The sequence below is a fragment of the Ochotona princeps genome, chromosome 10 (genome assembly GCF_030435755.1).
Source record: "Ochotona princeps isolate mOchPri1 chromosome 10, mOchPri1.hap1, whole genome shotgun sequence".
Lineage (NCBI taxonomy): Eukaryota > Metazoa > Chordata > Mammalia > Lagomorpha > Ochotonidae > Ochotona > Ochotona princeps.
The window spans coordinates 30,822,894-30,848,496 of NC_080841.1; the positions used below are offsets into that span (position 1 = coordinate 30,822,894).

At 45.2% G+C, this 25,603-nt stretch overlaps 1 protein-coding gene and 1 pseudogene across 1 annotated transcript; one reads left to right on the plus strand and one right to left on the minus strand.

The window, feature by feature from the left end:
* The first annotated feature begins 8,003 nt into the window (after positions 1-8,003).
* Positions 8,004-23,959, plus strand: CNIH4 (cornichon family AMPA receptor auxiliary protein 4). The gene is made up of 5 exons (XM_004578609.4): positions 8,004-8,145; positions 12,729-12,797; positions 16,401-16,513; positions 21,221-21,361; positions 23,319-23,959. The coding sequence occupies exons 1-5, from the start codon at positions 8,077-8,079 to the stop codon at positions 23,344-23,346; spliced, it is 420 nt and encodes a 139-aa protein (XP_004578666.1). The 5' UTR covers positions 8,004-8,076; the 3' UTR covers positions 23,347-23,959.
* Positions 10,900-11,640, minus strand: LOC101531555 (proteasome subunit alpha type-2-like; annotated as a pseudogene).
* Positions 23,960-25,603: the final 1,644 nt, after the last annotated feature.

A 25,603-nucleotide genomic window follows, 5' to 3' on the forward strand; every position in this document is an offset into this window, starting at 1 on the left:
AAACAAAGCTACTTAGGAGAAAAACTAAAAACACCAGGGAGTTTTTAATGGGACGTTTTTGTTTTTTTACCGGCTGGTCCAACAGCCTCTAGAGAGCGAGGACCATCTCTTTTTGAACACGCACAACTTTATTAGTTCTCAGCTTGGGCGGACAAAAGACCCACTAAGCCTCACATCACTTGGGTTTCTCTTTGTTGCATTCCGGCCGTGCCAGCCTATTCCGATGCAAAGTTAGGCTTAGCAGAGAATGTTTGCTGAAGCAAAGATGGATTGTACCCATGATTTAAATGAGAAAAACGCACCACTGGGGTGGTTGGTTTTTCCAGCTAAACTACCTTGTACAGGATCAATGCTGCTTGCTGATGGAGGCTGGGGTCAGAGGAAAAGGAAGACCTGCTTTACCCATCTGACTAGTGACTTGTCACTTGCAGAGTTCACCAGATTATACTCTACTTTCTCTGGGTACCTTGCTGCGCACAACCAGTGGCAGACTCCTGAACAAATGTTACTATGTGTGTGTGTCCCGAAGGGAAACTGGGGTACTTCTTCACTTGGAAGGCAAACATTGTATGTTTGATTTCTGTTTACTTGCGAGTTTTTCAAAAATTGTTTCATGCCTCTCCTTTGGCTTGATAACAACACTATGTGCATCTTCTCTGGTTGCTTCCAACCCTGGAACCCAGAAATGGAATGCTGGTGCTCCAAGCCCCATCTTAACTGCTGTGCCCATTGCCTGGCTCATGAAATACTTTTTAAAAAACATTTATTGGGCCCCAGCACCGTGGCCTAATGGCTAAAGTCCTGCCTGGAATGCGCCGGGATCCCATATGGGCACCAGTTCTAATCCCTGCAGCTCCACTTTCCATCCACCTCCCTGCTTGTGGCCTGGGAAGGCAGTCGAGGATGGCCCAACGCCTTGGGTTCCTGCACCTGCGCGGCGCCCTAGAAGAAGCTCCTGACGCCTGGCTTCAGATCGGCGCTGCACTGACCGTTGTGGTCACTTGGTGGATGAATTATTGGATGGAAGGTCTTCCTCTCTAACTCTCCTCTTCTCTATATATATCTGACTTTGCAATAAAAATAAATCTTAATATATACGCTCAAACATTTAAGCCGGATCTGACTGATTTTCTCAGACCCTTAACAGGGAGCCCGGTTGGAAGTGCAGCAGCACAAAGCCTGATAAATTGTCCAGGGCACATAGCTTTAGGACGAAAATAGTTTAAACAGGATTATCAATTCCAGTCCCCTGACGGACTTTTATCCAAGTGTCTTGTTATTCCAGCTGTTATTCTGCTGCTCCCTGACTCATTGAATCTAGGCAGCCACTTCTAGTCATGGATGCAGCCCAGAGACCACAGCTCCCCTGGCAGTCTCTCCTTTGGCGCCTTCACTCCTGACTGCTAAACAGGAAGTTACTCATTTCAGGAAATCTTGCTTTGTTCACTCTCCCTGTCCTGGTGGAAATTCTTCCACTTGTTAATCATGCCGCCCACCAAAATGAACCTCGGAATGAGCCAGTTTCCTGATCTCACCCTCTGGCTGTTGCAGAATGAAACAGCAAAGAAGAGCTCCTGCTGTCGCAGCTGGGGAGTCAATCAGCAGATGGAATAACTCCATTGCTTGTTTATTTTGCATTGGAAATAAATAAACTTACAGAGGAAGTTTTTAGTTTTCATGAAACAGCTTTGTTTTCATAAATTGCAAACTGTTCATTTGTAGTTCTTCTGCCTTGCATTTGATTTTTGATGTCACAAAGTTAAATATTCACCCATTGTGTGTCCCACAACATAAAATAATAATTCTTTTAAATGCATGGTTCTCTTCAGTTATGAGAAAAAAAAGTGTAGAGTGGGAAAAATGTTATGGGGAGTTAGATGATTCTATTCAGTTACAGGGGAAAATTCAGAGAAAACAGTAGTAGAAGCACAAATCATCACTACAATAACACTGGTTTTATAATCCTCCATGTATTTACCTGTATTGAGATTTTGATTTCTTTCTATCATCTTGAGTGGCAAAGTAACCAGAGTGTCCTTCCGTTTCACCCTGCGGCAGGCAGAGAGCTGCTGAGATGAAGTCATGCAGCCTTTGTTTACCCGACATCGTGTTCCTCTCTTCCTTCTTCACCTTGGATGGACAGTTTTGCAGGTACAGGACTCTTGCCTGACAGCACCACATCCCTAAGCCAGAAAATTTATGAAATGCACTTGTTAACCACGTACATAGACACCTGAGACACTTCTGTGGTAATGGCACAACCCCACCTGCTGGTAGTGGCACTTGTCCACTTCTGTCCTTCAGCCAAAGCTTTCCCAGGTTTGTATCTCATTAGCAGATAGCGCTTGGTCTCATTGAGCTTTATGATTAGAGTGATACATGCCTTGACTTGCTCAAGACAGTCCAGATTTTTACCCCTTTACTCATCGTAGTTATTTTTAGTAGCCCTGTGTGGAGGTAAATCGGGACCAACAAAAGGTGTTCAGAATTTGCTCAAAAAAGGGGCGTCAGCCACTATCACCTGGGTTTTAGAAGAGACCCCAAGGTAAGCAGAAAAGTGGAAAAGCTTTGTACTAAAAAAAGGAAAGGCCTCAGGGCATGCTGTAACTAAGGTTTAGGTGGATTAACTACACACAGGGGATCTTATGTGGTTGCTTCCTTAGCACTGCTCCTTCAGCTTTGGCTTTGGTCCCAATGTTTAGAACATTAAAGAAATCAGCGAGACTGTCACCTGTTATGGGACTCCTGGCCACTTTTTTTTTTAAAGATTTATTTATTTTTATTGCAAAGTCAGATATACACAGAGGAGGAGAGACAGAGAGCAAGATCTTCCGTCCAATGATTCACTTCCCAAGTGAGCCACAATGACCGGTTCTGTGCCGATCCGAAGCCAGGAACCCAGGAGCCTCTTCCAGGTCTCCCACATGGGTGCAGGGTCCCAAAGCATTGGGCCATCCTCAACTGTCTTCTCAGGCCACATGCAGGGAGCTGGATGGGAAGTGGGCCCACTGGGATCAGAACCGACACCCATATGGGATCCTGGGGCACGTTCAAGGCAAGGACCCCAACTGCTGTGCTATCGCGCCGGGCCCCTGTTATTTTCTTTTAGGATTTTATTATTTTTTTTTGAAAGGTAGGATTACAGAGAGAAGGAAAGAAGGAGAGAGAAAGGGAGATCTTCCATCTACTGGCATATACACCCACATATATACATACACCCAAATCTGGCTCCTGGCTCCTGGCTCCTGATAGGCTCAGCTCCGGCCGTTGTGGCCACTTGAGAGTGAAGCAACAGATGGAAGATCCTTTTCTTTGTCTCTCCTTTTGTCTGTAAATCTGACTTTTCACTAAAAACAAATCCTTTTAAAAGATTTATATTCAGAACTGAGCTGATCTTTATGGTTGGGGTTCTGAGTCCAGCAGTTCAATTGAAAGAATCCCCAAAGAAACATAGTCTGAGAAGATCCCAGACCTGATTCTTGTGTGAGTTTGTCAGTACAGGGTCCGGCACAATCCGTCGCACCACTCAGCTTATGCATATGCTGGTGGTTGCAATTGCTGGGTCAGTTCTGTTTCCAGCCCTATCTTCCACGCAAACTGATGGGTGTTGCAGTCCAGCCTGATCCTGCCCACTTCACACTCGGCCCTCCCGCAAACCAGTGGGCGCTGCAGCCTAGTTGGGATGACTCCCCATAACCCCCACCAGGCCTGCCCCTACCCTGGTTCCCATGCTTGCCAGTTTGTACAGCAGACTTGTTTAGTCTGTCCCACACCCCATTTAGCTCTCATACATATCAATGAGCATTGAAGCCTATTGCAACCCAACCTGCCCTATTATCCAGCCCACACACATACTGGTGGACGCCGGTTCTAATCCCGGCAGCTCCACTTCCCATCCAGCTCCCTGCTTGTGGCCTGGGAAAGCAGTCGAGGCCTGCCCAATGCTTTGGGACCTTGCATCCGCATGGGAGACCTGGAGGAAGTTCCTGGCTCCTGGCTTCGGATCGGCTCAGCTCCAGCCATTGTGGTCACTTGGGGAGTGAATGAATCATCGGATGGAAGATCTTTCTGTCTCTCTTCCTCTCTGTATATCTGACTTTGCAATAAAAATGAATAAATCTTAACAAAAAGAGAATATGAGATAACTTTCGTTGTCTGTTCCTTTTCTGGATGGATGTGAGAGGAGTTTTCTGCTTTTAATGTAATCTAGGCTGCTGAATTTTATTAACATCCCTTCTGATAGTATAGGCTGTTTATTTGACATGCAGTTATGATGTACCAGACATTTATGATTGAAGGTTCTGGAGGTATAAGGACATATCATAGTCTGAGGCATGACTGACTAAGCATGTGAAGAAGAAGGTTAATGTAATGAGTATGCCGACAGAGGTATGAACAAAGTACAATGGGAGGGTAGCGATAGATGGTTTATAAATTACTGTTAATGGTACCTCTAGTTTTAACCTATGAACCCTTTATGAGACTATGAAACCATGCTGTGTCAGGCAAATCCAGTTGATTTTGCCTTCATATGAATTCCTCTATCCATCTTCCTCTCTCCTCAGTTGTCTTCTTACTAAAACACATATCCCCTTTCATACAGTGACTGCACCAAACAGCCAGAATGATATCGTTATTTACTTATTAGCTTTTTATTTATTTTTTTAACTGTCAGTATCTTTTTTTTTTTTTTTAAAGATTTATTCATTTTGTTACAGCCAGATATACACAGAGGAGGAGAGACAGAGAGGAAGATCTTCCATCCGATGATTCACTCCCCAAGTGAGCCGCAACGGGCCGATGCGCGCCGATCCGAAGCCAGGATCCAGGAACCTCTTCCAGGTCTCCCACGCGGGTGCAGTGTCCCAATGCATTGGGCCGTCCTCGACTGCTTCCCCAGGCCACAAGCAGGGAGCTGGATGGGAAGTGGAGCTGCCGGGATTAGAACCGGCGCCCATATGGGATCCCGGGGCTTTCAAGGTGAGGACTTTAGCTGCTAGGCCACGCCGCCGGGCCCTGTCAGTATCTTTTTTATTCATTTTATTACAGCCAGATATACACAGAGGAGGAGAGAGAGAGGAAGATCTTGAGTCCGATGATTCACTCCCCAAGTGAGCCGCAACGGGCCGATATGCGCCGATCCTATGCCGGGAACCTGGAACCTCTTCCGGGTCTCCCACGTGGGTGCAGGGTCCCAATGCATTGGGCAGGCCTCGACAGCTTTCCCAGGCCACAAGCAGGGAGCTGGATGGGAAGTGGAGCTGCCGGGATTAGAACCGGCGCCTATATGGGATCCTGGGGCTTTCAAGGCGAGGACTTTAGCCGCTAGGCCCCCTTATTAGCTTTTTAAAAATACATTTATTTCTGGGCTCGGCAGCATGGCCTAGTGGCTAAGGTCCTCGCCTTGTTCCCATATGGCTGCTGGTTCTAATCCTGGCAGCTCCACTTCCTCTCTATCTCTCCTCCTCTCAGTATATCTGACTTTGTAATAAAAATAAAATAAATCTTTAAAAAAAAAAAAAAAAAAACATTTATTTGGGCCTGGCAGCGTGGCCTAGCAGCTACAGTCCTCACCTTGAAAGTGCTGGGGTCTCATATGAGCACCGGTTCTAATCCCAGCAGCTCCACTTCCCATCCAGCTCCCTGCTTGTGGCCTGGGAAAGCAGTAGAGGACGGCCCTGCACCCGTGTGGGAGACCCGGAAGAGGAAGTTCCTGGCTCCTGGCTTTGGATCGGCATAGCACCTGCTGCTGCGGCTCACCTGGGGAGTGAATCATCGGATGGAAGATCTTCCTCTCTGTTTCTCCTTCTCTCTATATATCTGACTTTATAATAAAAGTAAAATAGATCTTAATATATTTATTTATTTATTTGAGAGGCAGTTAGGGAGAGGAGAGGGGAGAGAGAAATCTCCTAACCTCTGGTTCATTTCCTTCTCCTGTAACAGCCAAGCTAGAGTAAAGCCAGAAGTCAGGAACTCTAAATCCAGGTGTCCCCTCCGGGTGACAGGGACCCAAGCCTGAACATCTAATTCTTCCCTGAATGCACATTAGGAGGACGCTGGAACTGCGAGCAGAGCTGTGACCAAAACTCAGGCACTCTGACAAGGGATGTGGGTGTCCCAAATGGTATCTTGACTATCAAATCAAACTCTTGGGCTCGGCAGCATGGCCTAGTGGCTAAGGTCCTTGCCTTGATCCCATATGGCTGCTGGTTCTAGTTCTGGCAGCTCCACTCCCTCTCTGTCTCTCCTCCTCTCAGTATATCTGACTTTGTAATAAAAATAAAATAAATCTTTAAAAAAAAAAAAAATCAAACTCTTGTTGCAGAACTTCTTTTTAAGAATTTATTTATTTGAAAAACAGAAGTAGAAAGAGAGAAGGGGGCTACATCAATCTTCTGTCCACTAGTTTACACCCCAAAATGGCTGCAACAGCCAGGCTGGGCCACGCCAAAAGTTTCTTCTGGATCTCCCCTGAGAGTATAGGGACTAAATAAATACTCAGACCACCCTCTGCTGCTGTCTCAGGTGCATTAGCCGGGAACTGGATTGAACTGGAGAAGTTGGGACTTGAACCAGTACCCCTATGTGATGCCTGCATTACAGGTGATGGTTTTACTAAGTAACGGGCTGGTGCTCCGAATGGTATTTCTAAAATGTAAATATCCCTAAAGTACTTTCTGCCTAAACCATTTCCATGGTTTCCCATTAAGTCAGAATAAAAGAGAAACTCTTTTTCAGAGATTTACCAGGAGAAGTGACCTTTCCCACTGCTTCTTCTTCTTCTTCTTTTTAAAGATTTATTTATATTTATTGCAAAGTTAGATATATAGAGAGAAGGAGAGACAGACAGGAAGACCCTGTCTGATGATTCACTCCCCAAGTGATCGCAACGGGTAGAGCTGAGTTGATCTGAAGCCAGGAGCTCCAAGCAGGGAGCTTGATGAAAAGTGGGGTTGCTGAGATTAGAACCCGTGCCCATATAGGATCCTGGTACATTCAAGGTGAGGACTTAGCCACTAGGCTAATGTGCTGGGCTCCCACTGCTTCTAACCTCCTCTCAAAACTTACTTTAACCTGCTTTAGCCACTCTGGCTGTGTTTCCATTATTTTTTGGAAGGTAGAGAGGTTAGGAGGGAGGAAAAGGAGAGGGAGAGCACAGTTCACTGTCATTTTGCTAGTTCACTGTCCACCTGTCCTCAAGGGCCAGGGCTGGAGCAGACCTAAGGAGGAGCCAGGAGCTTCATTCTGCTCTCCTGCTTGGCCCATCTAGCACTGCTTTCCTGGGCATGTCAGCAGGGAGCTGGACTGGAAGTGGAGCGACTGGGGCTCCAACCTCCATTCATTTGGTTGCAGAATGAATTTGAAGTCATTAGCTCATAGAGCTTGTTGCCTTTTGAAGTTCCCCCACCCTTTTATTTAGTTCTTGTTATGCTGCCAGAACTTCCACGTTGTGTCCTGTTCGTTTCCACAGAGCAGTTCTTGGCACATAGTAGGGGGCTTAGCAGTAAATATTTGTTAAATGGATGAATGAGTGGATAAATAAGACGATGTACCTAGTTTTTTTTTTTTTTTCTTTTTTTTAAGATTTATTTATTTTTGGGCCCGGCAGCATGGCCTAGCGGCTAAAGTCCTCGCCTTGAATGCCCCAGGATCCCATATGTGCGCAGGTTCTAATCCCGGCAGCCCTACTTCCCATCCAGCTCCCTGCTTGTGGCCTGGGAAAACAGTCGAGGCCTGCCCAATGCTTTGGGACCCTGCATCTGTGTGGGAGACCTAGAAGAGGCTCCAGGTTCCTGGCTTCGGATCCGCACAGCACCGACCGTTGCGGCTCACTTGGGGAGTGAATCATCGGACTGAAGATCTTCCTCTCTGTCTCTCCTCCTCTGTGTATATCTGACTTTGTAATAAAAATAAATAAATCTTTAAAAAAATATATGGACTACATTTCCCAGCACGCCGCGCTGGAGCAGCCGGCAAAGCCCGCCCAGCGAGCCGCTACCAGGCCTGCGAGAGCCTGGCGGCGCCCGGGAGCCTTTCTGACGGAAGGAGCGGCGCCTGCGGAGGAGGAAGAGCATGGAGGCGGTGGTGTTCGTCTTCTCCCTGCTTGATTGCTGCGCGCTCATCTTCCTCTCAGTCTACTTCGTATCCTTTCTGGCGGCTGGCGGAGGCATTCCTGGGGCGGTGGTCCGCGGGTCAAGGATGAGGGTGGTGCAGGGTGGGCATAGGACGGGCTTGCCGGCGACGGACTCGGGGTTCCTTGGGCGCTGGCCTGGCTGGGGCGGCAGCGCGGGCCTCCGGGACAGGGCGTGAGGCCCCGGTTGCCCCACCTGCCCGGGCCCCAGCTCCGTCAGCCGCCCTATGTGGCTGCCGGCCGCTCCTCGCCGGAGGTTCGAGCTGGCTTGTTTACTGCTGCGTCCCACGCCTGGCCAGCGCGCCCATCGCTCTGGAACCCCAACGCCCCAGTCGGTTCTGCTCCGAGTGAGGGGCGACTCCCGGTTGCCTTTGTGGCTCCAGCCCTCTCTCGGAAGCTCGGGTTCCAGGCACTAAGGGGACAGCTTGGCACTGGGACAAACTGAGGCTTTCCCACCGTTTGTCATTGGCGGGCATCACCCCTGCTGCCCGCCCCTTTGTTCTCCTGTTCCCCGGCCATCCTGTGTAGAAGGGGACTGGAACCTGATCCCTAGAGGCATGGGGGGGGGGGCAAGGAAGGGAAAGGCTTCCTTCCCCTCTTGGTCACAGGTGTTAGGAAACAGGTATTTTTAAAAATTATGCGAAAAACAGTGGGTTGCCGCTGGTGCTTGCATATTAGTAAATTGAGTAACTGCACGTGATTTAGTTGCTAGTGGTGCTCCACTTGCTGTTCCAGTCTCTGTGAAAAGTTTTGCATTGTAGGCAGCCTTTCGTGTTGTGATGTAGACTTCTTTCCCAGGCCCTTCCATGGCCCGGGAACCTGGCGCGTTGCTGCCAGTGTTGTACTGCGCAATCCAGCTCCAACTAGTTCTTATAAGATAGGAAAAGTATCCGAAGAACTCATTTGATTTTCCCTCCTTAGAAACCACATGTCTGTCCTTTCTGAAATTGAGATAGAAGCTGTATCCATAAATGGGGTACAGTATGGGAATGTTTTAATACCTGTGTCTGTTAGGTAGTAATGTGCAAATCTGGGTAATGTATTGGTTGCCTTGAGCATTTCTGTGTGGTGAAAAGATTCAATATGTATTCTTCTTGGTTTTAAAAATGTTTATTTGGAAAGCAGAGAGAAATTTTCCATCCATTGGTTCACTCCACAAGTGGCTGCAACAGCCAGAGCTAGACGGGTCTGAAGCCAGGAGGCAGGAGCTTCTTTTGGATGTCCTTTGTGGGTGCAGGGCCCCAAGGCATCGGGCCATCCTCCAGGGCTTTGCTAAGCCATTTGGTGGGAGCAGCCAGGCCTGGCCTGACATGTGGGATGCTGGCACTGTAGGTGGATGATTAACATGCTATGCTCTCCGCCCCAATATTTTGCTTTGTTTGGCAGAGCATACTGGCTTTAGGTAATATGGTCACCTTGTGGCTTCATACTTTATTGTGGACAGGAAGACTGTTGTGGTGGGAAGTTGCAATATTTGGTATTCAGACTCTGTGTAGCTAGCTGGTTATTTGGTGTGCATGTTCCTTCACTTTCCTAAAGAACCTCAATTTTCTTTCTTTTTTTTTTTTAATTTATTTTTATTGCAAAGTCAGAAAGTCAGATATATATATAGAGGAGGAGAGACAGGAAGATCTTGCTTCCCATGATTCACTACCCAAGTGACCGCAATGACTGGTGCTGCGCCGATCCGAAGCCAGGAGCCAGGAGCTCTTCTGGATCTCCCATGTGGGTGCAGGGTCCCAAGGCTTTGGGCCATCTACTGCTTTCCCAGGCCACAAGCAGTGAGCTGGATGGGAGGTGGAGCAGCTGGGATTGTGTCCTAGCATATGCAAGGTGAGGACTTTAGCCACTAGACTACTGCTTTGGGTCCCCTTTTTGTTTTTAGTTGAAAGGCAGAGTTACAGAGAGAAAGAGATCTTCCATCTGCTGGTTCACGCCTTAAATGACCACAGTGGCCAGAGTTGAGCTTTTTGGGAGCCAGGAGCCTTCTCTGGGTGTTCACTGCTTTTGTAGACTGTAAGCAGGAAGCTGGGTGGGAAGTTTAGCAGCTGGGACATCAATCATTACCCATATAGGTTGCCAATGCCACATATGGAGGTTTAGTGTACTACGCCATGGCACCGGCTCCAGTGTGCATAGGTTTTTAATATGCATTTCCCATGAACTTTATGATAACTTTTATCTATAGAACATTTAGAAAATACATAGGCTCAGTGCGGTAGCCTAGCAGTTAATGTCCTTGCCTTGTATCCGCTGGGATTCTATATGGGTGCCAGTTCTAATGCTGGTGGTCCCGCTTTCCATTCGGCTCTCTGCTTGTGGCCTGGGAAAGCAGTCAAGGACGGCCCAAAGCCTTGGGATCCTGCACCCACGTGGGAGACCTGGAAGAAGCACCTGGCTCCTGGCTTCGGGTTGGCTCAGCTTTGGCCATTGCAGTATTCGGGAAGTGAATCATCAGATGGAAGATCTTTCTCTCTGTCTCTCCTCTTCTCTGTGTATCTGACTTTCCAGTAAAAAATAAATAAATCTTAAAGAGAAATTTAGGGAATCATTAAGAGCAAAAATCACTTACAAGTCAATTTTGAGAGACATAAACACTGCCAATAGGTAATCATGGTATATATATAGTTTTGTGCCCTATTTTCTTTTTTTTTTTTTTTTGATTTAACAGTTTATCATTTATAGTCATTTTAAAAACATCAGTCCATTAAACCATGTAGAAATAATATGCAAAAAGTCTGCAAAACAAAACATACTTTAAACATGTTTAAATATATCCATTAGGTGAAACTGTTGACTGTTCGCTCACTGCATTGGTATGCTATGGCAGCCAGGTGGTCCTTAAACTCAGTCGGGGTAAGCCTCTTAAATAAGCTTCATTGCAAATGCCAACTTCTATGTTATCTTCTGTCATTTGTCCTTCAAAGCTTTCCTTCAGGGTTAAGATGGCTGTATGAATGGCATCTTCAAGTTCCAGATCTTCGTTATATCTTTTCTCAAGGAAAGTTTTCCCATTCACATAGTTCTTTCCCATTGCTGTGGCTTTCTGGGCAATATAAGCTCCAGATGGATCTGACTGAAATAAGTATGGTCGTCCCTTGTTCCAACCACAAATAAGTAAAGAAAGTCCAAAAGGATGAACACCACCTGAGTGGGTGTACTCCTGCATCACCGATGCCACTACCTGCACCAGCTGAGCTGTGGGGCTGGATTCCTGGTAAACCAGATACTGCTGGGCAAGCTTCCGAGCTCTGTGTACCAGCACTCTGTAGCAGTGCCCATGCCGCTGTACACCAAGCCTATGTGCTTGGCGATAGGCTCCACCTTGTGCACACTGCACTCATCATACACAGTGGATTTCTGTTTCTTCTCTTTGCTAACACGACACCATTGGTACCTTTAATTCCCACTGAAGGGGCTCCTCCAGCCACAGCATATTCAATCTGGACAAGTTTACCGGAGGGGCTGAATGTAGTCAGCGAAAAACTGTGTCCGCACTCTGCCATCTTTACCTGGAGAGCCAAAGCACATTTGGACACATCTGTGCCCTATTTTCGTTATTTACATCTTAAGTCTTTAAATATATTTTATGAATATTTCAGAATAAACTCTGTTCTAGGGAATTCAGTTTTTAACTCTTAAATTTTTTTTTTTTTTAATTTTTATTGCAAAGTCAGATATACAGAGAGGAAGATCTTCTGTCTGATGATTCACTCCCCAAGTGAGCGCAACGGCTGGAGCCGATCAGAAGCCAGGAGCCAGGAGCTCTTCCAAGTCTCCCATGTGGGTGCAGGGTCCCAAGGCTTTGGGCCATCCTCGACTGTTTTCCCACGCCACTAGCAGAGAGCTGGATGGGAAGTGGAGCAGCTGGGATTAGAACCAGCGGCCATATGGGATCCCGGAGCATTCAAGGCGAGGACTTTAGCCATTAGGCCACGGCGCTGGGCCCTAACTCTTAATTTTTTTTATATGTCTTATTTTCTATTTTATTACAGACCTTATTCCTTGTTTCAGAAATTCAGACAAAATGAACATAAAAAATTATCTTTTGAAAAGAAATATATATATTATAATCTTTACATAGTTAAAAAAGGTTCAAGGGCTATAGGGAAGTAGGTAAGACTATTATTTCCATATGTTTCTTTCATGTTTAAAGGGGGGTATTAAGGGAGGAGGCCCACCCAATTTCCCACCCTCCCCAGGAAAATATTTTATTAAAGGAACATAAATGGGAAAATTGTTTTGTATAATGAGTAAACCTTAAATAAATAAATATCAGTTTTGTTATTGTTTATAATGACATGGTTGATCAGGGTAGGAAGGATCAAAGTTTAGGGGAAAATTGAGTGACCTTGTTTCCAAATTTGCTCGCTCTTCTTGTTGTTTCTGGGGTAAGGGGAGAGGCAAAGCGGGCAGCCACGCATGACTTTTCAACGTCTCAGGACCCAGCGATGAGAAACCGCCACCTCATATCAACCTAGTAACTAGCATTTTAAAGTCGAATTTAAGTCTGCATTACCACAGATTGCATTCTGAAATTTACATACTTATTTGTTATGAAAGAAATATATTAATTCCTTATCTTGATCATCAGATAATTACACTGTCTGACTTAGAATGTGATTACATTAATGCTAGATCATGTTGCTCGAAATTAAACAAGGTAAGACATGTCTGCTTATTTCTGGCTTTTTAAAATTATATTTGAAAGGATTATTCATCTGTTTGAAAGAGAGCAAGAGCGAGTGCACAATGGTCACAGTTGGTGTGGTCCACAGCCTGGACTAGGAGTTTCTCTGAGGTCTCCCACACGTATGCAGCCTTCTACACCACTGTGCCGACCCCTAGTCAGAGCTAATACTGCAAGAATGGTCTGAATTGCAAAACTTATCTAGTTACAGGCACGGCAGTTGGCACTGATTTGTTTTTTGAGATAAGCAGTGGCTTTTTAGATCAAAGGCTATATAAACGTGTAATATGTTAGTGCACTTGGCTTGACCTAGAAAGGGTGTGTGTCTTTTTTTTGTTTTTTTAAGATTTATTTATTTTTATTGAAAGGCAGATTTACAGAGAGAAGACACAGAAATATCTTCCACTGGTTCGTGCCCCAAGTGGCCGCAAAGGCCAGAGCTGAGCTGATCCACAGTTGGGAACCGGGAGCTTCTGGGTTTTCCCACATGGGTACAGTGCCCCAAGGCTTTTGGCCATCCTCTGCTGCGTTCCTAGGCCACAAGCAGGGAGTTGGATGGGAAGTGGAGCAGCTGGGATACAAACTGACACTACATGGGATCCTGGCACACGCAAGGGATGGATTTTAGCCACTGAGCCATTGCGTCGGGCCCACTGTCCATGTGTCTTAATCATTAAGTTCCTGTGGTCCACGAGGAAAATAAACTTTGCTTGGAAAAGTATAACTGGAAAATTAAATTTTCTAGTGTATTATATTCTTCCTCCTCTTTAGGAGAATAGCAAACTTCTTAAATGGATTATATTTCTTTAAAAATATATTTGTTTATGTGAAATCTGGTGTTACAGAAAGTGACACCTTTCATCTGCCGGTTCATTCTTGAAGTGGTTGCAGTGGTGGGCTGGGCCAGGCTGAAACGAGGCAGGATTTCCTTCTGGGTCGCCCATGTGGCACTTGAATCATCTTTAGTTGCTTTCCCAGGTGATTTTAGCAGTAACATGGATCAAAAATAGAGCAGCTGGTATTCAAATCAGCGCTCATTTGGGATACTGGTGCTGTAGGAGGTGGCATAGTAGGATACACCTCAATGCAAGTTGTGATTTTATTTCTTTTCCTGTATCTTGCTTAATATTTTGGTAGTTTGTGGGTGTTCTTCATGTAAATGGAAATTTGCATGTGGAGAATAGGCTGTTTTACTATGAAATTCCTTGAGTCTTTATAGATTATATTTATTTTTATTTTATTTTACTTTATTTTTGAGAGGCAGAGACATAGAGATACAGAGATATGAATCAAGAGTGATCCTGTCTGCTGCCTTTTTCTTATGGGTTAATTTAAAGTAGCTGGTTAATATCCAGTTACTTCCGCTTACCTTATTATTTTTTTTATTTTTAATCTTTTTTTAAGATTTATTTTATTTTTATTACAAAGTTAGATATACTGAGAGGAGGAGAGATAGAGAGGAAGTGGAGCTGCCGGGATTAGAACCAGCGGCCATATGGGATCAAGGCGAGGACCTTAGCCACTAGGCCACGCTGCCGAGCCCCGCTTACCTTATTTTAAATACAGATTTATTTCAGGCCCAGCGCAGTGACTCAGTGGCTAAGTCCTTACCTTACATGCACTGGGGTCTCATATAGGTGCCGATTCATGTCCTGGCTATTCCACTTCCCTTTCAGCCCCCTACTTGTGGCCTGGAAAAACAGTAGAGGACAGCCCAAAATGTTGGTAATCTGCACCTGTGGCTGCAACAGCTGGGGCTGGCCCAGGCCAAAGTCAAGAGCCTAGACCTTCGCCTGGCATTCTCATGTGGGTGGCAGGGCCCACACCTGGGATGTCTGCTGTTGCTTTCCCAGTCATATCCGCAGACAGCTGGATCAGATGCAGAGAAACTAGGAGTCAAACTTGCACTGTGGTCAAAAGATGCGACTTGCCATGCTGTACAGCGGTGCCAGTCTCAACATTACGATTTTTCCCCTGAATGTAATATGACTTTTTCAGGATTCTAGGGAGTAGAAAATGTTCAAGATCGCTATTTTGGCATTGATGCTGGCATTGTGGCCCAGTGAATTAAGCCATTGCCTGCAGTGCTGGCATCCCATTTCGGCACTGGTTAAAGTCCTAAGTACTCCAGTTCTGATCATGCATCCTGCTAATACCTCTGTGAAAGAAATGGGGGATGGCTCAAGTTCTTGGGATCGTGTACCCACGAGGGAGACCAGGAGAGAGCTCCTAACTTTGGCCTGCCATGGCTCTGGCTGTTGAGGCCATTTGTGAAGTAAAGCAGCAGATGGAAAGATGGAAGATTTTTCTTTGCCCTCCCTCTCTTCACCCCTCTCCACCCCACACTGTAAATGCCATTTGAATAAATAAAATTCTTTTTTTTTTTTAAAAGATGTATTCATTTCTAGTGGAAAGTCAGATTTACAGAGAGAAAGGGAGACGGACATATCTTCCATCGCTGGTTCAATCCCCAAGTGGCTGCCATGGTTGGAGCTGAGCTCCGATCTGAAGCCAGGAGTCAGGAACTTCCTCCGGGTCTCCCATGCAGGTGCAGGGTCCCAAGTCTTTTTTTTTTGTTATTAAGATTTATTTGTTTTATTACAGAGTCAGATATACAGAGAGGGGGAGAGACAGAGAGGAAGATCTTCCAACAGATGATTCACTCCCCAAGTGAGCCGCAACAGCCGGTGCGCACTGATCCGAAGCCGGGAACCTGGAACCTCTTCCGGATCTCCCACAAGGGTGCAGGGTCCCAAAGCATTGGGCCGTCCTTGACTGCTTTTCCAGGCCACAAGCAGGGAGCTGGATGGGAAGTGGGGCTGCCGGGATTAGGACCGGCGCCAATATAGGATCCCGGCGCATTCAAGGCGAGGACTTTAGCCATTAGGCCACGGCTCCTGGCCCTGGTCAAGTCTTTCAGCCATTCTCTACTGCTTTCCCAGGTCACAGCAGGGAGCTGGATGGGAAGTAAAGTATCCAGGATACAAACCAGCACCCCTGTGGGATTCTGACACATGCAAGTCAAGGACTTTAGCCACTAGGCTATTGTGCTGGGCCCCTAAAATTCTAAAAAAAAAAAAAAATTGGACCCAGTATAATGGTTCAGTGGCTGCATTCAAGGCCTTGGGACCCCACACCTGTGTGGGAGACATGGAGGAAACCCAGGCTTCGGTTCAGCTCAGTGTTTTCAAAAGATTGGCATTTTGACTTGAAAGGCAATGTGTCACCCCAATTTAGAGCAAGAGGCTTTAGCGTAGACATTGGAATAGAAATTAAACGATAGTTCATTTTCCCCCCTAGTGTTGTCTCATACGACTGTGTAGGGAATGAATCTAAGGCTTTGCTTAAGAGCAAATGTAATTGAAACTTAAGGGCTTCACTTTTAAGCTTTGTCCTGATGTATTTCTTGGAGTAAGCAGTGACTGCAGTGTGCAAACCTGGGACATCTGAGTCTAAAAATAATATAGAAGCAGTAGCTTGTAAGTTCTCTTCACATTCTTTGATTGAGCTTCAAATAACACATATAAACCTGAAGTACATAGCAGCAAAATGTAATGGCATACTCTTCCCTTGCAGTGGGTAATTCCAGAATTGATTGGCCACACCATTGTTGCTGTATTAATGTTGATTTCATTGCACTGGTTCATCTTTCTTCTCAATCTACCTGTTGCCACTTGGAATATATATCGGTGAGTATTTTTTTTTGTTTTGGTCAGGGTACTTTTTTTTTTTTTTTTAGAGATTTATTATTATTGGAAAGCCGGATATACAGAGTAGAGGAGAGACAGAGAGGAAGATCTTCCATCCGATGATTCACTCCCCAAGTGAGCCGCAACGGGCCGGTGCACGCCAATCCGATGCTGGGAACCAGGAACCTCTTCCGGGTCTCCCACGCGGGTGCAGGGTCCCAATGCATTGGGCCGTCCTCGACTGCTTTCCCAGGCCACAAGCAGGGAGCTGGATGGGAAGTGGAGGTGCCAGAATTAGAACCGGCGCCCATATGGGATCCCGGGGCATTCAAGGTGAGGACTTTAGCTGCTAGGCCACGGCGCCGGGCCCAATTGGTCAGGGTACTTAACAAATATTAGAAACCAGATTGTTTTCTGTTCTTTCTGTTTTCTTTTTTTTTTTTTTAGGATTTATTTATTTTATTGGGTAGGCAGATGTACAGATAAGAGGAGAGACAGAGAAAAAGATCTTCCATCTGATGATTCACTCCCCAAGTGGCCGCAACAGCCGGTGCTGCACTGATCTGAAGCCAGGAGCCAGGAACTTCTTTCCGGGTCCCCACGCGGGTGCAGGGTCCCAAGGCTTTGGGCCATCCTCAACTGCTTTTCCCAGACCAGAAGCAGGGAGCTAGATGGGAAGTGGAGCTGCCAGGATTAGAACCGGCGTCCATATGGGAACCTGGCATGTTCAAGGCAAGGACCTTAACCATTACACTATCGTGCTGGGCCCCAGATTTCTTTTTCTTAAGGATTGGCTAATTACTTGGAATCGTTAGGGAGAGACAGAGGAAATGAGAGAGGTTTTCTGTCTGCTTGTTCACTCCTCAAGTAGCTGCATGGCCTGGGTGGGAGCCAGGAGCTTCTTTGTACTTAAAGGCTGTGGAGAAGGCCGTATGGCCTGAGTCCAAAGATCCTTTTTCCTGAATTGTCATGTGTATTTGTTGCCCTGAAGACTGCAGTGACAGATTATCTGTCTATTGGTCTCAAGTTTATCTACTATTTCAAAGGTTCATAAGCAAAGAAACAGCCCAGCAGGTTCAGTGGTTTGGTGCAGTGGTGAAGTCCTTAATCAGGAACCCCTCCAACCCATATTGTCGAGACTGGTGTCAGCCTCACTTTGGGCTGAGCTTCTAGTCATAGAGCCTGGGAGTCCGGGGATGGCTCACACACACGTGCTCTTGCCACCTGTGTGGGCGACCTCGCTCAAGTTTCACCTCACACTGGCCAACCCAGACTGTGGTGGGCATTTGAAGAGAGACAGCCAGTGGATGGAAGCTTTATCTCTGTCTGTCTCTCTGCCTTTCAAATTAAATAGAAAGAAAACAAGGAAAAAACAAAAATCCCAATCTATTGATCCTTTGCTTTTTTCAGACTGTTGTACTTCCTGTTGTTGGGGCTACAGACATATGTGAAATGGACTCTCATCCACAAAACAGGAGGCAAAGCATTGAATAACAGAATATGGTAGTTAAATCACAGTTGTCTAAGGCACAGTAACATAGTTCCCAGATGAGGTTTCTAAGCTGTTTATGGGTTGGGAAGCCAGTGGGATTATTGGGACAATTCCAAAGAGTCTGATTAGAGTCCTATATAAGATGAATAAGGTTGGATACAGAGGGATAGAGAATTTCTGGTATCGCAAGGATAAGGAGGGGAAAAGAAGAGGAGATTTGTACAAAGCCTGGAATATTTAAAGGCTAGTTAGATGAAATAATGTAGTTGAGGGACTGATAATAGATGAAGCTTGGAATGTACATTGAGGTGACTCACAGAAAAGCTTAAATGCTGGCTCAGGAATTTTTATATGTAAATGTGAATATTGGTGATTTAAAATGTAGCCATTTAAAGTGTACGTAAGTACAATCAGCGTATTTTGGTGTATTTGTATAATTTATACAATGAGCACCATGACCTATTTCAGTATATTTCAGTACTCCCAAGCAGCCCCATGACTGTTAACAGTCATTCTTTTTCTCTCTGTTCCCTGGGGTAGCACCAGGCACCTGGCAAGCTGCATCTGTAAACTGACTTGTTGTAGGGCAGTTATTTGGCCTGGCAGTTGCAGCTGATGGGTGCAATGCCTGCTGTCCTGGTTGGAGTGCCTAGCTTTGTGTACTGGCTCTGCTGCCTATTCCAGCTTTCCTGCTAATGTGCACCCTGCGGGGCAGCAGGAGATGGCTCAAGTTGTTCCACTCATGTGGAAGGCCTGAATCAAGTTTCCATACTCCGCCTTCAACTTGGCTGAGACCTGGCCATCGCAGTCATTTTGGGGGTTAACTGGCAGATGGAAGACTTCTTTCTATCTGTTCTTGTTACTCAGGTAAATTAAAAACAGCCACACTGGGGCTGGAGCAATGGCTCATCAGGCTCATCGTCCACCTTTAAATGCCAGCATCCCATATGGGCACTGTTTCTAATTCCAGCTGTTCCACCCCCAATCCAGCTCCCTGCTTGTAGCCTGGGAAAGCAGTGGAGAGTGGCCAAAGTCCTTGGGACCCTGCATCACATGGGAGACCCGGAAGAAGCTCCTGGCTCCTGATTTTGCATAGGCTCAGCTCTAGCCATTGTGGACACTTGGGGAGTGAAGCAGTGGGTGGAAGATCTTTCTTTGTCTCTTCTTCTGGATATTTATTTTTTCCAATAAAAATAAATTAAAAACAAAATTAAAAAAAACAACGAAAAACCAACCATACTCTTTGCATTGTCACCAGTCTTGTGTGAGGGCTAGTTTCTCTGTATCCTTGCCAGAGGTTGCTATAGTGTATTTTTTTTAAAGATTTATTTATTTTTATTGCAAAGTCAGATATACATCCATCCACTGACTCACTCCCCAAGTTACCACAACAGCCAGAGTGGAGCTGGATCTGAAGCCAGGAGCTTCTTCTGGGTCTCCCGTGTGGGTGCAGGGTCCCAAGTAGCTCCTGGTTCCTGGCTTCGGAATGACTTAGTTCTGCCCGTTGGGGCTACTTGAGGAGTGAATCATCAGACAGCAGATCTTTCTGTCTCTCCTCCTCTCTGTATATCTGACTTTGCAATAAAAGCAAATAAATCTCTAATTTTAATTGTAGCTTTGCTATTGGGAGTGAAGTGATAGCTGACCGAGGTTTCAATTTATATTCCTTAATGACTATTAAAGAGTCCTGGGACATCTCTGTGACAGTGGGGATGGAAAAGACACAGCTATGTAAGTGGTGGGAAGGAAGAATGGGTGAGTTTTATGGATTGGCAAGGAATGATGTGGAAAAGAAAAAAAAGATGAGACCCTTGATTCCTTAGGAGATGATATCTAGCTGTTTTAGTGAAAATACTGGGACTTGGGGGAGAATCTGTTCTTGAGATGTGTTTATTTTGAGAGACAGATCTTCCTTCCCTTGGTTCACTCCTCAAATAGCTGCAAAAGCCAGTGCTGGCCCAGGCTAAATCCAGGAACCCAGGTAGCAAGGACCCCAGCACTTAACACCAACTTCCGCTGCTCTTCCCATACTGTTTGGGAGCTGGATAGGAAGTGAGGCAGCCGGGCATGAGCTGGTATGCATGTGGGATACATGCTTTGCCGGTGAGGCTTTACCCCTTGAGGTAGAATTTAAGGTTTGTGGAGCTTAAGCCTTCAACAGAAACTGTATGTGGCAAGGATGATAAATCCAGTATTATATTGCAGGCTTGGCCATGCGAACAGGAAGAGGTCATTAGTAGTGATCGGTTGCATCTTGCGTTACACAAATGTCACAGTGTGGTTGTTGAAGGCCAAAGATGTAAATTCTTTTGTCTCTCATAGTTATGTTGTTTCTTTTCTTTTTTCTTTTTTTAGGATTTATTATTTGGATGGCAGAGTTACAGAGAGAAGGACACACACAAGGACACACGCACACACAATCTTCCATCTGCTTGTTCACTCTCTAAATGGCTACAACGGCTAAGACTGGGCCAGACTGAAGCCAGGAGCTTCTTCTGAGGCTCCGGTGTGGGTTCAGGGCCTCAGGCAGCGGTTCATCCTCTGCTGCTTTCCCAGGCACATCAGCAGTGGATCAGAAGTGATGCAGCAGAGTCTTAAAGCAGTCCCACATGCGAGGCAGGCATCTTGGGTGGATGCTTAAAGTGTTATGCCATAAAAATTTACGATTTTTTTTTTTAATTTTTAGAAATTTTGGGCCTGGCGGCGTGGCCTAGTGGCTAAAGTCCTCGCCTTGAATGCGCCAGGATCCCATATGGGCGCCGGTTCTAATCCGGCAGCTCCACTTTCCATCCAGCTCCCTGCTTGTGGCCTGGGAAAGCAGTCGAGGACGGCCCAAAGCCTTGGGATCCTGCACCCGCATGGGAGACCTGGAGGAAGATTTCCTGACTCGTGGCTTTGGATCGGCTCAGCTCCAGCCGTTGTGGTCACTTGGGGAGTGAATCATCGGACGAACTCAATGTAGAAAGTACTATTTTCTAGAATGTTACTATATTCGTTTCAGAGGGCAGAAAATTACACTGAAAATTAAAGATAGTGGTATTTCTTTAGGAAAATGATAGTCAATGGCATTATTGTATTATTCTGTCCATAGTTGGTCTGAATTTAAGGCTGCTATGATTGGGTCATTGTTAGCGGTCGATTTTTATCGGTTAGTAGATTTTGAACATTTCTGTTGCTTTTCTTCCTTCTGATGCGTGTTTTCTTGAATTCCTCAGTTTCATTATGGTTCCAAGTGGTAACATGGGAGTGTTTGATCCGACAGAAATACATAATCGAGGGCAGCTGAAGTCACACATGAAAGAAGCCATGATCAAGCTTGGCTTCCACTTGCTCTGTTTCTTTATGTATCTTTACAGGTGAGTATCAACTTTTTTTTTTTTAATTTGAGAGAAAGAATGAAAATGGATGAATTTCTGGACTTCTGGATATCGTGTCTGCTTTTGATGAGTGAGGCATTATTGTATTATGGGATTTTACATTGATCTTTTAGAACTATGGGGGATTGCATGAATTTTTGGTGGCTTTAGAAAATTCCTTTGGCTGTAGTGTGAGCATGTCTATCACAGACTCATAGACTAGAGCAAGGAGAGACTAAAGCAGAAAATTCATGTGTGTCTTATTTGACAAAGACTTCAAGAGGGTAGAAATCAAGCTTAACTTGTATCAAAGTTTTATTTATTTTTTAAATTTATTTATTTTTATTAGGAAGGCAGATTAGATTTACAGAAAGAGGAAGATACAGAGAAAGAGCTTCCATCTGGGCTCGGCAGCGTGGCCTGGTGGCTAAGATCCTCGCCTTGATCCCATATGGCCGCTGGTTCTAGTCCCGGCAGCTCCACTTCCTCTCTATCTCTCCTCCTCTCAGTATATATCTGACTTTGTAATAAAAATAAAATAAATCTTAAAAAAAGAAAGAAAGAAAGAAAGAAAGAGCTTCCATCTGCTGGTTCACTCCCCAAATGGCCAAAATGAATAAATAAATAAAGCCTAAAAGGGGGAGGGAGTGGGCAGTACAGTGGCCTAGTGGCTAAAGTCCTTACCTTGCACTCACCTGGATCCAATATGGGTGCTGGTTCTGATCCTGGCAGCTCCACTTCCCATTCAGCTCCCTACCTGGGGCCTGGGGAAGCAGTCAAGGATGGCCCAAAGCCTTGGGTCCCTGCACCCGCGTGGGAGACCCAGAAGAGGCTCCTGGTTTTGGATTGGCTCAGCTCAGGCCGTTGTGACCACTTTGGAAGTGAATCATTGGATGGAAGATCTTCCTCTCTGTCTCTCCTCTCTGTATATCTGAATTCGTAATAAAAATAAAATTAAAAAAAAGAAAAGGAAAAAGGAAAATTGGATATTAATAAAACATCCCTTGTAGAATTGTAATATTGCCTATCTTAATGCTTGTAACGAATTTAGGTTTATATAAAGTCCCCAGATATTAGCTTCTGCCATTAATCTGTGTTGTGCACAAACACATTTAACATCTCTACATTTGGACAACTAAGCATTTGTAGCATTGATAATATAATGGCATTTCTCTGTATATCTATCAATCATTTGATAGCAGAGCGAGTCTGCTCACAGCAGTTGAAAGGATAGTTTTGTTGCTGTTGTGTGTTGTCTGTGGCAGTTTTTATGTTTTTATCAGGTGACTGTTGTGTGTCAGGTACTGGATAAGGCACTGGCAGTGATACAGGGGGGCAGCCCATATTCCTCACGGTGTAAGTGTGTAGCTTGTGTATTGCACTACAACAGTGTTCACCTTGAACTTGAGAGCAGGGCAGCCTAGACCTGCTGGGGGTCTCACCAGAGCTCCCAGTCCAGTGGTAGAGACCCACAGATAAGCTAGAGCAGGCAGGGTGGAGCCTGAGCAACCGTCCTGAGGTGAGAGGCCCACTTTCCAACTAAGCTACCCTAGGAGCCCAGTCTGACACCTCAGTGGGAGGGGTTGAAGGAATTTGATCCAGGAAAAGGGAATTCCGTCATAGCAGCAGCAAGTGCCGAGTTCTAACCGGATAATTAAAGGTTGCTTTCTGTTTGCTTTTCTGGGTATAGCTAATTTTTAAACTATAGTCCAGCATTAGCTTTAGGTTATTCTTCACTTTGACCCTAGTTATTTCCCTCTCCCTTTTTTTATTTCAGGAAAGAGAAAAGAAATTGGGCCTTGAGATACTCCTTTTTTTATTTTTTAAATGTAGAATACTGTCTTTTTTTGCCAATGACTGTTTTTTGATGACCCTTGGGGATGCACATTTGGACAGACATATTCTGTAGGATCATTGCCAAGAAACTATTAGTAACATTCATTTCTTCTATCCGCAGTATGATTTTAGCTTTGATAAATGACTGAAGCTGGAGAGGCTGTGGTTGAAGTCAGCAATGCACAGTCAAGGAGCCAGAGACTGCTCACATCATCCCGAGGACCGTGACCATAGCAGTATATATTTTCGTCTTTGAACAAAAACTATTTTTGCTGTATTTTTACCATATAAAGTATTTAAAAAATATGAATTGAGTTTTTGTAAATTTCTGGTTCTCAGCTTCAGCCTGAACCCTAACAGAAAGGTGACTTTCATTATTTGTTTGTTGAAGATGGTCAAATGTGTGTTACCAGGACTGCAATCCCAGCCTTGCATGCCAAAGAAATAAAGGACACACCCTCCAGGGAAAACCTACTGGTGAGCAAAGCTGCCTTTCAAGGCTACTGAAAAGTGGGGGTGCAAAACAGCACAGTTAATCTGGACAATGGAATCAAGTTAATTACACATTTTTCCTATATTGTGGCAGCTTCATATTGCTTCAAGATCTTTGGTACTGTTAGCTAAGTGTTGTCACAAGAATGTTAAAACAATGTGACGTTTCAAAATATATATTTTTGCAGAATTTGTGAAACCTTATAAGCCATTTGCCCAGGTACAGTGTAATTCCTGTCTATAGACAGGAAAAATAAATTTAAAAAGCAAGATTTTGTCAAGAGCTTTATTTGAACCACTGTGTCCATAATCACCCAGACCCATTCGGCTTTGTATTTGATTGCTGCAACTGTGTTGGACCTCTCTGATGTATATTGCAGTAGGCTTGGAGAGTTGATTTGACAGATGCTGAGATTAGAAGCAGTAATATCAGCCACTTATTGTCAGTGAAATTGGGCATGTTACTTTATCCTGGGTGGAATCTGGGGTCTTGGTATAAGCGCTTTATTGGAAATATCAATATGCAACAGAACTCAATTCCTTGGAGTATTTCTAATTGGGTGCACTTGAGTTCTGCTCGCCAAACCTTGCAATATAAAGTGAACCTGGCAGTTTATCCGCAGTCCTAGTGGCTACTTTGACGTTACTATCTTGAGCACCGGCATTTAGGCAAAACATGACTGTGTTTTTTAATTTTTTTAAAGATTTATTCATTTTATTACAAAGTCAGATATACACAGAGGAGGAGAGGCAGAGAGGAAGCTCTTCCGTCCGATGATTCACTCCCCAAGTGAGCCGCAATGGGCCGGTGCGCGCCGATCTGAAGCCGGGAACCTGGAACCTCTTCCGGGTCTCCCATGCGGGTGCAGTGTCCCAATGCATTGGGCCGTCCTCAACTGCTTTCCCAGGCCACAAGCAGGGAGCTGGATGGGAAGTGGAGCTGCCGGGATTAGAACCGGCGCCCATATGGGATCCCAGGGCTTTCAAGGTGAGGACTTTAGCCTCTAGGCCACGCCGCTGGGCCCAACATGACTGTGTTTTATGGCAGAGACCAATGTGGATTATTCATTTTAAGTGTGACAGAATTGGCTGGGTAAGCAAGGTGTGTGATTTGAAGGTTTTGCATGTCCTTTGGGCCATGGATTAGGTCTGGTCCTGGCAGAAGCAAGGGGACTCACAGACAGACTACATTTCGAGAAGGGACAAAGGACAGGGGTGACACACGGAAGGAAGAGTGAAGGCGCAGGCAGAGTCAGTTTGGTTTTGTTGGCTTTCTTGGGGGTCATTAAAACTGCCCCTTGTGGCAGTCTTGTATTTGCATGCCAGGGGCTAAGAAGCTGTAGCACAGACGCTGTTTTACTTGAGTATCTTCTTAACTTTTCTGAGGTCCTGTTGGAGACGCAGCCTGCTCACTCTGCGTGCCAGGTCTCTCTGAGTGTTCTGCTCAGGCCTGAAAGGCAGTGGAGCTCTGGGAGAACTTCAGACCTTCAAATTAAGACAGGTCCTTGAAAGAAGTGGAAGACATCTTGACCAAAATGTTATGACTTTTTGTTCAAGTTTTCTTAATAGAAGCCCATGTAATTGCAAGAGTCTGTGTCATTTTATATTGTGTCAGGCTTATGTTGCTGAGGCTGAGCAAATCAGAATGGTACTTTGTTTATCAAAAAGGACAGGACCTCTGTACTTCGGAAGCACCAACTGTGGGTAAAAATGAAAAGCCTCCCTTGTCCTACTGTCTATCAAAGCCAGGACAGGGCAGGGGGTTCACTTGGGTGTTTTGTTGTTATTGTTGTTGTTTTAATTTTAGGGGCTCTTGTATAGAAGGAGGAGAAAGCACTGATGTTTAAAAAAGCTGTGGTGCCCAAGGCTAATTTTTTTTAAAGGTTTATTTATTTTTATTACAAAGTTAGATAT

What these genes read in the sequence shown, in the direction of transcription:
- CNIH4 (XM_004578609.4), top strand. Translation starts at nt 8,077, where the DNA reads ATGGAGGCGGTGGTGTTCGTCTTCTCCCTGCTTGATTGCTGCGCGCTC. An exon ending in GCCACTTGGAATATATATCG is followed by an intron (nt 16,514 to 21,220) that starts GTGAGTATTTTT and finishes TGAATTCCTCAG; the next exon opens with TTTCATTATGGTTCCAAGTG. An exon ending in TTCTTTATGTATCTTTACAG is followed by an intron (nt 21,362 to 23,318) that starts GTGAGTATCAAC and finishes TTCTATCCGCAG; the next exon opens with TATGATTTTAGCTTTGATAA.